The 12,933-nt window shown below is 45.6% G+C and overlaps 1 protein-coding gene across 1 annotated transcript in view; it reads left to right on the top strand.

Annotated features, from left to right (window-relative positions):
- DNAH10 (dynein axonemal heavy chain 10) overlaps positions 1 to 12,687 on the top strand; it is a 99,762-nt gene extending 87,075 nt beyond the window's left edge. Inside the window, exons 70-79 of the mRNA XM_084819652.1 lie at positions 697 to 897; positions 2,453 to 2,662; positions 4,881 to 4,976; positions 5,637 to 5,808; positions 7,088 to 7,219; positions 8,316 to 8,527; positions 8,637 to 8,804; positions 9,228 to 9,408; positions 9,714 to 9,859; positions 10,406 to 12,687. Of these exons, the coding sequence (XP_084675778.1) occupies positions 697 to 897; positions 2,453 to 2,662; positions 4,881 to 4,976; positions 5,637 to 5,808; positions 7,088 to 7,219; positions 8,316 to 8,527; positions 8,637 to 8,804; positions 9,228 to 9,408; positions 9,714 to 9,859; positions 10,406 to 10,552 (1,665 nt within the window). The 3' untranslated portion in view covers positions 10,553 to 12,687. The remainder of the gene's footprint in view (positions 1 to 696; positions 898 to 2,452; positions 2,663 to 4,880; positions 4,977 to 5,636; positions 5,809 to 7,087; positions 7,220 to 8,315; positions 8,528 to 8,636; positions 8,805 to 9,227; positions 9,409 to 9,713; positions 9,860 to 10,405) is intronic.
- The last annotated feature ends 246 nt before the right edge of the window (positions 12,688 to 12,933 follow it).

Raw genomic sequence — 12,933 nt, forward strand, 5'->3', positions numbered from 1 at the left:
CACCAGTACGTTTCCGCCTGGCTGCTTTCTCCCAAGGGACCTCCAAACTGCTGCCCACCCCATGTCTGCGGATTAGGCAGGCTTGTCCCTTCCCTGTGGAGGCGGCCCCTTCCAGTCCCTATCCTTCCTGCTCGGAGACAGGGTGTTTTCCCTCAGGGTTCTCCTCCATTTTGACTTTCAGTCAGCGTTTCTGACAGGAAGGTTCTCTCCCTCTCTGTCCCTCCCTCGCCAGCATTTATCTCATGAGGCCGGGAAGGGCGTCTTCTCTTCTTTCGTTCCTTTTTAAAGAGGGCCTTGCTGCCAGTCAAGGAAGGGGCTCTGAAGTCTGTGCCTTGTCTCTTTGGCACTGGGGACACTTCCCTCTTGTACCTACTGGCTCACTGTAGAGCTTCTTGGACAGCCAGTTTGGTGCTTAAGCACTAATCTGAAAAGCTGGGGCGACGCCAGGCATCTGCCAGAAAGGGAGCTGCGCATGTTTCTTCCACGTGGACTATGCCACCCATACCAACGTGTGTGTGAGCATGGTAGCTGTGTGGGCTTGTAGTGATCAGATAGATGTGTTCTCAGCCCTGCAGACTTTTCCAAAGCGGAACTCTGTATGGGAATGTATTCCTCATTCCTTTGGCCAAGGGTTGCTTCCAGACTAGACCAGCACCCTGGCTCCTGGGCTTCATGAGTCTCTTTACCTTTCTCCAGGTTGCGCTGCAGCTGCTGGAGAATGCCGTGGCCCGTGGACAGTGGCTGATGTTACAGAACTGCCACCTCTTGGTGAAGTGGCTGATTGATCTGGAGAAGGCGCTGGAGAGGATCACTAAGCCACACCCGGATTTCCGCTTGTGGCTGACCACGGACCCTACGAAGGGCTTTCCGATTGGGATACTCCAGAAATCCCTGAAGGTACGAGTCCCATTGTGTGACATCAAGGAGAGGGTTTGGTGACCTTCTTGGATCTTGATGAGGGTCTGGCCTGTAGTGGTCTCATTCTCATGTACCCCAAAATCAGATGCAGAGTCAGGGGTAAGACAACAGGGGTAAGACAAGGTTGTCACAGAGAGGAAGGCCAGGATCTCTTCTCAACCATCCCAGAGTGCAGGACACAGAATAACGGGCTCAAGTTACAGGATGCCAGATACCGGCTGAACATCAGGAAACACTTCCTGACCGTCAGAGCAACATGACAATGGAACCCATTCCCTAGGGAGGTGGTGAGCTCTCCCACCCTGGAGGCATTCAAGACGAGGCTGGACAGCCATCTGTCAGGGATGCTTTGACTTGGATTCCTGCACTGAGCAGGGGTTTGGACTCGATGGTCTTATCGAGTCCCTTCCAACCCTACTATTCTATGATTCTATGACCTCTGACCCCGTATGTTCACACACAAATCATTGTTTTGGTCTTCTGTGGTGTGTGTGTGTGTGGGGGGGCATTGGGGCCAAACACCCTGCAATGTGTTGGAGTCTTCCCTGTTATTTTCTGTATTTGAAAACATTCATGCGATGTTTGTGCTGAGCTGGGCCTCCATGTCAGTCTGACAGGATAACAGCATCCAGCTGCTTCCAGAGTCTGAGGCATTTATCACAAGCATGTTGAGCTGATTATTTTTAAATCACAAGCCAGAGAAGCTCTGCTAATGATCTTTCAGCAGCAACTTTGTTTCTCCTCCCATAAATCCCTCCTGTCAACTCAATCATATCGCTGGACAGCTGTTGAAGCAGCAGAGTGACACTTCAGTAACTTTCACTAGGCCAGATTTTCCTCTGGGTCTGTGGTCTGCAGCCTGCAGAGCGTGTGCTCTGAAACGGCCCAGTCAGTGTCAGTGGGGGCTTCTGCAAAGACTGTTGTTGCGGAAGGCCAAGAGCTCAAGGGGCAGGGCACATGCTTTGCATGCCGAACGTTCCGGGTGGAGTCTCTGCCATCTCTGGTTCAAAGGATATTGAGCAGCAGGACTTGGAAAGATGTGAGACCTTGGAGCAGGGGGAGGCAGCCCAGTGCCCTCCAGACGTCATGCTGGCTGGGACTTGTGGGAGTTGTAGTCCAAAGCATTTGGAGGGCACCAGGCTGCCTCACTTTGCCTTGGCGAGCCAGAGCAGGCAACACTGGGATGGACGGACGGATGGTTTGACTCTGCGTAAGACTGTGGCCCAAGTTTATGTAGTGGATATAATCATATGGCTGGCAGGAGGCCTGCAGAGATCAAAAAATTAAGCGTTAAAGAAACAAAACAAAATTGGCCAAAGGCACATAAATTAACTTAATTTTGAAACAAAAAACCCTCTACTAATGAGTGTGGCATTATTCTTTTTTTTGGTAGAAGTTGTAAATTTGGGGTAAGGAGTGAAGGGGGTTGCAGTGCACATACCGCAAGGTAAATGTAACCTCTGAAAGCAGCCTTAGGAAGAGGAGCACCTGAAAGTTAATTCCTCTGGCAAAGTGTCCTTGTCTCTGATGCTAGGTTGTCACAGAGCCACCCAATGGGCTGAAACTGAATATGCGGGCCACCTACTTCAAAATCTCCCATGAGTCTCTTGACCAATGCCCGCACCCTGCTTTCAAGGCCTTGGTCTATGTCTTAGCATTTTTCCATGCTGTGGTTCAGGAGAGAAGGAAGTTTGGGAAGATTGGCTGGAACGTGCCTTATGATTTCAACGAATCCGATTTCCAGGTAAGACACCAACTCCCCCGTTCCTCCAAGTATATGCAAGTCAGCATCTTCCGTAATAAAAGAGTTTCTCCTAGGGGTGGACGAAAGTCCCTTACCTGTCCTCGAAGCTTTTCGCGGTGGGGGGGAGGCGCTTCGCTGCTCCCCCCGTGAAGTTCAGGCCGCGGGGGGGGCGGCTTCCTGCCTCGCCCGGCCGAAATTCAGGCCGGGGAGGAAGCGCCTCGCCTCGCCCGGCCGCAAACTAAAAAGTTTTTTAAAAAAAACAAAACGCCCCCATGATAGGCTACGTGACAATTAACATAGCCTATCACGGCTAGATCTGCAAAGTCAGCCGTGATAGGCTACGTTAATCGTCACGTAGCCTATCACGGGTGACTTAAAAAAAAAAAAAGCGCATACGCAAATGGTGGCCCCCATAGGGAGCCGCCATTCGCGTTCCTTATTTGGTCGCCGTAGTCTACGTAAATCTTTACGTAGACTACAGCGACCAAATAAGGAACGCGAATGGTGGCTCCCTATGGGGGCCGCCATTATCCGTACGCACTTTTTTTTTTTTAAGTCACCCGTGATAGGCTACGTGACGATTTACGTAGCCTATCATGGCTGACTTTGCAAATCTAGCCGTGATAGGCTACGTTAATCGTCACGTAGCCTATCACGGGGTCGTTTTTTTTTTTTTTTCTTTTATTGGAATGGCGGCGGCGGCAGCCGGTCAAAAGACTGGCTGCCGCTCCCGCCCCGGACAAACATCTGCCAAACCGCTGGCCGGACCCGCTGCCAGGAGGGACATTCGCCAAAGGTAAGTCCCGTCCTGGGGGGGGGTGGGGGGAGGGGGGGTGCGGAGAATTTCTCCCCGAAACTTGTTCGGGGGGCCGAACACGTTGGCGCTCGGCCCCCCGAAGTTTCGGGGAGAAATTCTCCACCATCCCTAGTTTCTCCAAACCCCATGGTTCCCAGCTTTGCTTTCTCAGTAACATTTTAGGACCCAATCTTTAAAAGTCTGGTTTATAACCCAAAGGTTGCTGCTTCTACTGTCCACCTCTTGAACAGGACACACATGCGCTCTGCAAAAGAGGAGGGCACTGCACATAAAAATGTATTTGTTGGATTTCTACCCCATATGCTCAAGGCGGCTCCTAAGTAAGGACAGGGATAAAACTTGTTTGGTTTGTATTTTAATATCAACTTATCTAATTTACACTTCCCAAACTGAGACAAACTGGAATGCAAATATCCTTAATTTTTTGCTTTTCTCCAAAAAGTGCATACAAAATGCATACTTTAGGGGGAAACTGCACACAGAAATGCATACCTAGGAGAAATGCATACAAAAATATGTGCATTTTGTATTTATTTCTCCCAGTATATGCATTTTTATACACCATTCTCCTACTGTATGCATTTCTCTTAATGGATACATTTTTGTTTGCATTTCTCCTAATGTGTGTATACAAATACACACATTTGTATGTGTGCATATGTATGCGTGGGGAAATGTGTACAAAAATGTGTACGGATGTCCATGTGGACCTATTGCTAAAAGAAATAGGACAGAACAAATATATACATAAAAAAACTCAAAAGCCATAGAAACCAGAACACAAAGATTCATCCATGCCTATTAAAGAGCTTGTGTCAGATTCCTAACAAAATCCACCTGTTCTGGGATCCTGTTGTTGTTTGTGTTGTTGTTGTTATAGCACTTAAAAGTTTTCTAGATGCTGTATAAAGATTAAGAAAACAACACAACCTTTACCTGCAGGCTTACAGTCTACTAGACACAATAAAAAAGAGATAGGAAGGGAACAGAAAAACAAGCAAATTCAGGCTGCCCTCGTATACACACTTATGTGGAAGTAAGCCCCGTTGAACCCAAGCATCTGACTGCAGTTTCCTCGGATCGCACTGCCCAACACTAATGCTTCATAGTTCCATAAATGTTTCATGACCAGGTCAACTGGCCACTGAGAGATAGTTCTGGGAGAGGAGGAGCCAGATGACAGCCCCAGAGGAGCCCACGGACCAGGCTGGGTTGTCTCACCTCTCTGTCTGATGAAGTCAGGTGGAATGGCTGCTAACAGATTTTTGGATTTTCAGTTTTGTTTTGCGGAGAAGGCGCTATTGACATTGGGAGTGGGATTCTGCGAAGACTGAACCAAGCCAGCACACGAGTGACTAATCCACAACCTCTTCATCCCACTCATTTTAACAACTGCTTTAGGTCTGCATGGAAATCCTCAATACGTACTTGACAAAAGCATTTGAGCAAAAGGATGACAAAATTCCATGGGGGAGCCTCAAGTATCTCATTGGAGAGGTAAGCGAGCACATGGGAGCTCAGTTGCTCTGGAGGTCCAAAGCGGTTTGCAAAACGGAAATCTGAAAGTGTCTTATGCTGCTGATAGTCAGACTATTGTGCTCATCAAGCCTAGTATTGTCAACTCCAGGGGTGCAGAACCTCAGGGCTGGGGGTGAGATCCAGCCCACTCTGGATTCCTGGGGAGCCATGCCCCTTTCCTCCAACCACCGATTATTTGGTGGCTTCCTGGCCTTTGTGCGGTTATTTTTTCCAATTCTGAAAGCCTTCGATACTGGCAGTAAGAGCATTCTGCTAAAATATGCTGGCAGTTTTGGCTCCACCCCCTTTCCCTTCAGCCCTGCCCACCACTGGAACTTGGCCCTTGAAAGCTTCTCCAAAGTAGAATGTGGCCCTTGGGCTGAAAGAGGTTCTGCACATCTGGTTTACTGCGTCTGGCAGAGGCTCTCCAAGGTGTCAGGCAAAGGTTTTTTCCCCCAGCCCTGCTACCCTTTTAACTGGAGAGTTGACCCTGTGGCTTTCTACATGCAAAGCATGTGCTCTGCTTCTGAGCCGTGGCCACTGGCAGGGAGAATGTCAGGGCAGGGTCTCTTCCATGTACCTAGGAGTACAGGGTGTAATGCAGCTTCTTCCCTAAAGACTTGCCTCACCCATTTCTAGGTGATGTATGGTGGACGGGCCATTGACAGCTTCGATCGGCGCATCCTCAGCATCTACATGGATGAGTATCTGGGGGATTTTATATTTGACACCTTCCAGCCCTTCCATTTTTTCCATGATGAGGATGTTGACTACAGAATCCCTGAAGGGAATTTGAAGGATGAGTTTGTTGGTAAGCAAGGCTTTTCTGTATCTTGGCTTTCAAATGTACGTTTCTGCCTTGTCTCCAAGAACCTTTTCTCTGTCTGTGAGAGACATCTGGTGCTTATCCTGTTCAGATACTGATTTTCCCAAGGGACAACCTTACAGCGATTGGAAGGAATGGCAGCTGCAACAGAGCGCTACCGTGCACATGTACAGCTTCCATTCACTTCGGGGGGGGGGGGGCTTGTACAGAACATCCCTGCACGATTGTTCCTTAGGAAAATAAACATCTCCCTCTATACCAGAACCTCGTTCAGCCTACGGGCCGAATTCCCTTTTGGAGAAGGTGTCGGGGGCCGAATTCCAGTTGTAGGCGGGGCCAAAGGCAAAAAGGGCAGGACCAAAACCCCCAAATACTTGCATCGTTTAGCTTAAAGCCCTTCCTACCAGTAACTAAGGCTTAGGAGAGGCATTTCAACTTTTTAGAACAGGGAGAATACTGCACAAAAGCCAGGAAGCCACTCAACAAGTAGTGGTTGGGGGAAAGGGGGTGGGGCTTTCTGGAGAACCCCCGAGGGCTGGAGCTGGCTCCCGGGCCAGAGGTTCTGCACCTTGCTCTATGCCAGCCTCCCAGGCCATTACGAGCTTCAGAGAGGCTCTGTGGTCCGTGACATGGCCCACGGATTTCTGTTTAGTGACGACACGGAGATGGGCCTTCTCTGCAGTGGCACCCACCCTGTGGAAGGATCTCCCTTCTGAAATAGATCTACTGAAAACATATGTTTCCTTTGTGTTCCCCCAGCTGTGAGCTATCTTTATAGCAGACTCATGATAGTATTGTGTAGGTATGTGTTCTTTTTTGTTTGTTTTTATCCTATTGTAAACCACTTCTGGATTTGTTTCAAATGAGAACTGGTGTATAAATATAGTTAAGCAATCAATCAATCAGTCAGTCAGTCAGTCAGTCATTCAAGGTGTGAATTGTGCTGGCCAGGGAGATGTAATGGCCATTAATTTTCCACTGCTCCAAAAACATTTTAAGGTTTTCGCTTTCTGTTAACTTTCTCCTTTAGCACTCCTGTTCTTCCCTCTTTAGGCTCTGGTCCCATTTCTTCCATCGTTGTTTACTGGTTACCTAAAATAAGGAAGAACTATGCAGAGTTTTTTAATGTATCGAAGCTCCTTGGGAGGCAAGAATTACTCGTATGTTTTAGATGATGACTCCTTACAGAAGGCAACCTGGCTGCCCCTTCTTTAACCCCCCCACCCGCCCACTCTGCCTTTCTTTTTGCATCTTCATTTTACAGAAGAGATAGAGTCCCTTCCACTCGCTAACACGCCAGAGGTGTTTGGCCTTCATCCTAATGCTGAAATTGGATACTACACGCAGGCAGCTCGGGACATGTGGTCACACCTTTTAGAGCTTCAGCCTCAAACAGGTACGGCCCTTAGCCACTAAGCCTTTCATAAAACACTGAGGGCTTTACTTCCATTCTGTTGTTAAGTCTCAGAAGACTGATGGGAAGAACCTAGCTTAGAAAGTCCCAGCTAAATCTCTAGCTAAAAGGATCTGGTAGCAGGTCATGTGAAAGACCTCTTTCTTCCTGAGGCTCTGGAGATCCTGTGTTCCTTAGGTCTGCTGTTATCTTTTGAACACCTACAAATCCATGTTTACAAAGTTGTTTGCAGTGTCACTAACCCACATTGGCAGGTGTTTTTCATGCATTCATGAAAAACACCCGCATTTCCTCTCTTCCAAAAAGACACACCATTTCTCCAAAACATTGTGTCATCTCCTCCCATCATCCAGAAAGGTAGGGATCATGTGATCTTGAAGGAATACTGTGTCCTCCACCTCCAGTTTCCTTCCCTGCCTTTGCCAAGATCGCTCTGGAAGACAGAGTGTGTTTAGCATGTAGAGTGGCGATTCTAAACCAGTTGAGAACTTTCTGGGTTAATCCAAAATAAGAGACAGGTTCACTACAACTCATTTTAAACTTGTTTCTCTGTCATGGCTTCCCCCCTCCCAGGAATTCTGGGAAGCATAGTTTCATGAGACATTTTTTTTAAACTAGAACATTCTCAACACCCTCCCAGGAACTATAGTTTGCATGTTTAAAATCTGCATCTGTTTGTAGCCATTGATTAATGTAAGGTTGTGAGAACACTTCCAAGAGCATTTATTTTAAGAACAAAGAATACTCTGCTTTTAACAAACAGGATTCTATGAACACAAAAGTAATGAAAACACATTATGGGGTGATTTACCTGCATTAACTGATTTTGTGAACCTCTCCAGATGGTTGAATTAAGGATTAAGTGGGATAAATTACGTAGTCTTGCAAATGTGTCTTTAAAAGCAAAGAGCAGTGTCAATTATCTGTTTTGACAACAAGGAGAACTGAACTAGAGACTTCTTATTAATAAAGCCCAATAATCAAATAATTCTAAATGCCACATTGGCTTTTATCTGCATGCAAACTGGAGGTGCCCAGTGTAGACCACTGTAAATTCTCTAAACTTAATTCATTTTAGGTGAATCTGGTACTGGAATAAGTAGAGATGAATACATTGGCCAGGTTGCTAAAGACATAGAAAACAAGATGCCCCAAATCTTCGATATTGATCAGATAAGAAAGAGCTTGGGAATGGAAATTTCACCGACAACAGTAGTGCTACTACAGGAACTGGAACGCTTTAACAAACTCATGATCCGTATGACCAAGTCACTGGCTGAACTGCAAAGAGTAAGCAAACCTGTTCAGAAAACTAAATCCCCCCTCCCCCCCCCGCGCCGCTTTCTGAGCTTCTTGAACAGAAAAGTATAGCAAGCATTCTCGGGCGATTCTCTCACAGGCCTTGGCTGGGGAGGTTGGAATGAGCAATGAACTGGACGAGGTGGCACGCGCTCTCTTTAATGGGCAGATTCCAAACATCTGGAGAAAGCTGGCTCCCGACACGCTGAAAACACTGGGCAACTGGATGATTTATTTTAGGAATAGGTTTCTCCAGTACACATCCTGGGTGAGTTCAAGGTGCCCTTAACATTTCCTTTACGTGGGGAAGAACCATAGCTCATGGACAGAGTGTGTGCTTTGCAAGCAGAAAGCCCCAGCTGGTGGGGAAAAACCTGCCTGAAATCTTGGAAAACCGCTGTCCATCTAGCCCAGAATATTATCTATTCTGACAATACTGGGCTAGATGGACAAAGAGCTTGACCTGGTATAAGGCAGCTTCCTACATTCCCTTCCTTTGGGGATCTTCATGTCCGCCAAGACCATTATTTTATGTCTGTAATGAGCTATGGGACACAAAGACCACAATCCAACCCCAGAGCTAGACACAGGTTAAGCTCATTGATATCAAGTGGGCCTAAAGCTGGGCTGGATTGTGGTCATGGTAACTTGCCCTGGGAAGATTCAACTGCTTCTGCCTTTGTGTTTTCAGATTGAGGAGGGTGAGCCAAGTGTCATGTGGTTGTCAGGACTACATATCCCCGAGTCCTACCTTACTGCCCTCGTTCAAGCCACCTGCAGGAAGAACGGCTGGCCTTTGGACCGCTCCACTTTGTATACGCAAGTGACCAAATACAGGACTGTAGAGGAGGTCACAGAGCGCCCTGGACAAGGTAGGACTTCCCAAAGGCTGCTCTGCTTGGAAAGCTTTTGAAGTCCCCTTTGAAAAAAAAAACCTCGGTATAAGCAGGTTGAGTTTCCCAGCTCAGAAGGATGGCTTGTTGCCTTTCGCGGTTATTCATTCAAAGGAACAAACCATGACACCCTCTCTCAGCAGGAGTAGTGATATGCCCCATGTTGTCATTTTTCACTACAGCATACACCTAAGCCTTTAATACATTTGAGGTCTCCAAGAATATGGCTTTTCAGGTGGATTTCCTCAGAGATGGGAGATTATTGTCTTTCTTATCTTCATCAGGATGCTTTGTTTCTGGTTTGTACCTGGAAGGAGCAGACTGGGATCTTGAAAATGGCTGCCTCATCAAGAGTAAGCCCAAAGTGCTGGTTGTTGATTTACCCATTCTGAAGATAATCCCCATTGAGGCTCATCGTCTGAAGTTACAGGTACAAGCTGCCAAGAGCAGGTTTTAAAATCTTTATTTAAACGGCAAACCACTTGAGATGAACCGATTCCGGGAATCCTCCCTCCCACACAACCAAGGTCATCTGTTTCCATACAGTCATGGCTGGCACACAGTTTCAGACCGGAATATGGGTGTAGTTTTTCCAAGTTGTCCCCCTCCACATTGGGACACTCTGGATCATATTCAGTAACTGGAATATGACCACCCTTCCTTCCCTTTTCTGCCCACATTTCACCTTTCCTAACATAACCAGAACATTACACTTGGGAAATATTTCTCAGTCTTTACTAAGGACATTGAGACATGTCTCAGTGGTTTTTCTCAGGTTCCCTCTGCAGTTCATTATTTGCTGTATTATTTTAGAGTTTCATGATTCTCTGTAGAGGAAAGAACCAACCCTTCAGATTTGCCTAGTGGCCAGCAAGCTTCATTTTTATCATCTATGTAGTTACATTGCGGGGGGGGGGGGGGTGGCAGCTTGTAGCCATGGGCAAACACTTTGCCTTTGTTGTTTGATTACTCTTAGAACACCTTCCGGACCCCGGTATACACAACGTCCATGCGCAGGAATGCTATGGGTGTTGGCTTGGTGTTTGAAGCTGATCTTTTTACCACAAGGCATATTTCTCATTGGGTACTACAAGGTGTTTGCCTCACCCTGAATGCTGATTAGTGCCTAGATACAAAGATGCTGCAGTTTGCTACAAACTCTTTTGATGGGAAAAGTTACAGAAAAGCTGGACAAGTTACTACGTTACAATATTCCTGCCACTGAAACCTTGCTTCTGGCTTCTGAAGACACCTATCGTGGATTTGTCTAAAAGTATTTTTAATTACCACTGTTTAGATTTTTACAAATATTTATGTACTGTAATTTGTTTGAAAGTAAAACTTTTAGCTTGTTTAGCCAGCAGATGTAACGAGTGTTATTTCTTTGAAAAAACAACAACAAAAATCTTAGAGCACCTTAAAGTTAACAATTTATTATGGCATAAACTGTATGCCATAAAAGTAAGGTCAGAGGGAAATGAAACATATAAAGTATAGACGTGACAATTATGTTATTAACTGTAGCCATTCAAAAAACAATTGTTTCTGAATATGCAATGCCAGGATGTTTGTGTTAGCTAATTAACACATGTAGTGTGATGATAAAACTTTAGCCTGTTCTGGGTGGAAACTGGTGCTTATATGTCAATTATGCAGTTGGACAGTAGTGTCCAGAAAGTGAACCCCACTTCTGGGTGTCACTGTGCAACTGCATATAAGCACCATCATACACACACACACACACACACACACACACACCTCTGCTATGCATAGAATCATAGAATAGTAGGGTCGGAAGACCATCGAGTCCAACCCCCATGCTTACATGCTTCCAGTTTCCACCCAGAACATACTACAGAATCCATTAGTCATACTTAGGATAGACACATTGGAATTAACGGGACTTGACTAATAAGCCTCATTGATTTCAGTGCATCTTTTAAAAGTATGACTGAGTCTGGAGCTAACCCATTGTCTACATCCACATCCTAAGATACATCCTTATCAGTTCAGACTCGGACAGACTCAGTTTAAGGATTTACATCAGGGATTTCTCAAACTATAGTACCCATCTAACAAAGTGAAAAACAAAAACAGATCACCAAGGTCAGACTGTTTTTTTGTTGTTGTTTATTTGTTCAGTCGCTTCCGACTCTTCGTGACTTCATGGACCAGCCCACGCACCCAGGAATAATTTACTACATAACAGACTTAGAAGAGAAAAATGACAGAACACCACCACTTCTTGTCACTTACAGTTCCCAGCTAAAACCACTCAAACAAATCACTGATCAGCTACAGCCCATCTTGGAAAATGACACTTCCCTCTCACAGGCCTATGTGTTCAAACAGTCCTCCCCCAACCCTAAAACAGTTACTCATCATGAACAACAGACCTTGTAATAGAAATACTGGCACAGAAACCAAACCCTGCAATAAATCCAGGTGCCAGCTCTCACCCCATATCTACACTGGCAACACTATTACAGGACCTAATCAAGCCATCCACAACATCAGGGGTTCAGTCACCTGCTCATCTTCCAGCATCATCTGCCAGCAATGCTCTTTGGCATCCTACACAGAACAAACGGTCCAGTCTCTATGCGAAATAATATATGGACACAAACCTCGCATCAGGAACAACAATGTTCCACAACTACTGAAGAAGCATTTCAGCCTCCTAGGACTCTGTGTAGCTGACATTAAAGCAGCCATTCTTGCTCAAAGGCACTTAAAAGGTTAGACTAGAATGAGAGAAACTGCTGAGTTACAATTCATCTAGAGGTTCAGTGGTTCAATTCTATCTCCTGTGGCGTAAACCAAGATAAAAGTTTAGTGTGTAAGTTTATAAAGCATACTACATGTGTTATTTATTTATTACACTTAATATGTACCTTCATCTTAGGATAACAGTTCATGCATCTGATGAAGTTGACTGTAAACATTTTGACACAAAAGCTTATGCCATAATACATTTGTGATTAAGGTGCTATAAGATTCTTAGTTGTTTTTCCTGCAACAGACTGAACATGACTATCTGTCTGGAAATTGATTTCTTTCACCATTCTTCCACCAACCATCCTCAGTATTGTCGTGTAAGATTCCCAATCAAATCACACAAGAATTACCATATACTTGGTTTGCAGGAATGTCAGAAAGTTTAAGAGCATTTTAAATTTCACAGTGTACTTTTCGCAGCATCTTAAAAAGGGTTCTTGCCATCATTATTGGACACATGAATAAATAAGTAAGGGATCCAAAGCAGTGCTGGTTAATGCAACACCTTAAAAATGGCATCTTGTTAAAAGTAATGCTTCTTTTAACATTCTTCAAGAAGAGCTTTAATGTCTACTTAAAAATTAAAAGAAAAATCCCAACGGGAAAGGAACATCACAAGATAAACGTACCTCGGAAATCTGAATGGGTTAGACCCTCCCAGGACGCATCGCGATTAAGGAGTAGAGGAAGCAGGGCTGGCAGATATCGCGGGGTACTTCAGTAAAG

The sequence above is a fragment of the Heloderma suspectum genome, chromosome 13 (genome assembly GCF_057233095.1).
Source record: "Heloderma suspectum isolate Gila_16-S chromosome 13, 16-S_ref, whole genome shotgun sequence".
Classification (NCBI taxonomy): domain Eukaryota; kingdom Metazoa; phylum Chordata; class Lepidosauria; order Squamata; family Helodermatidae; genus Heloderma; species Heloderma suspectum.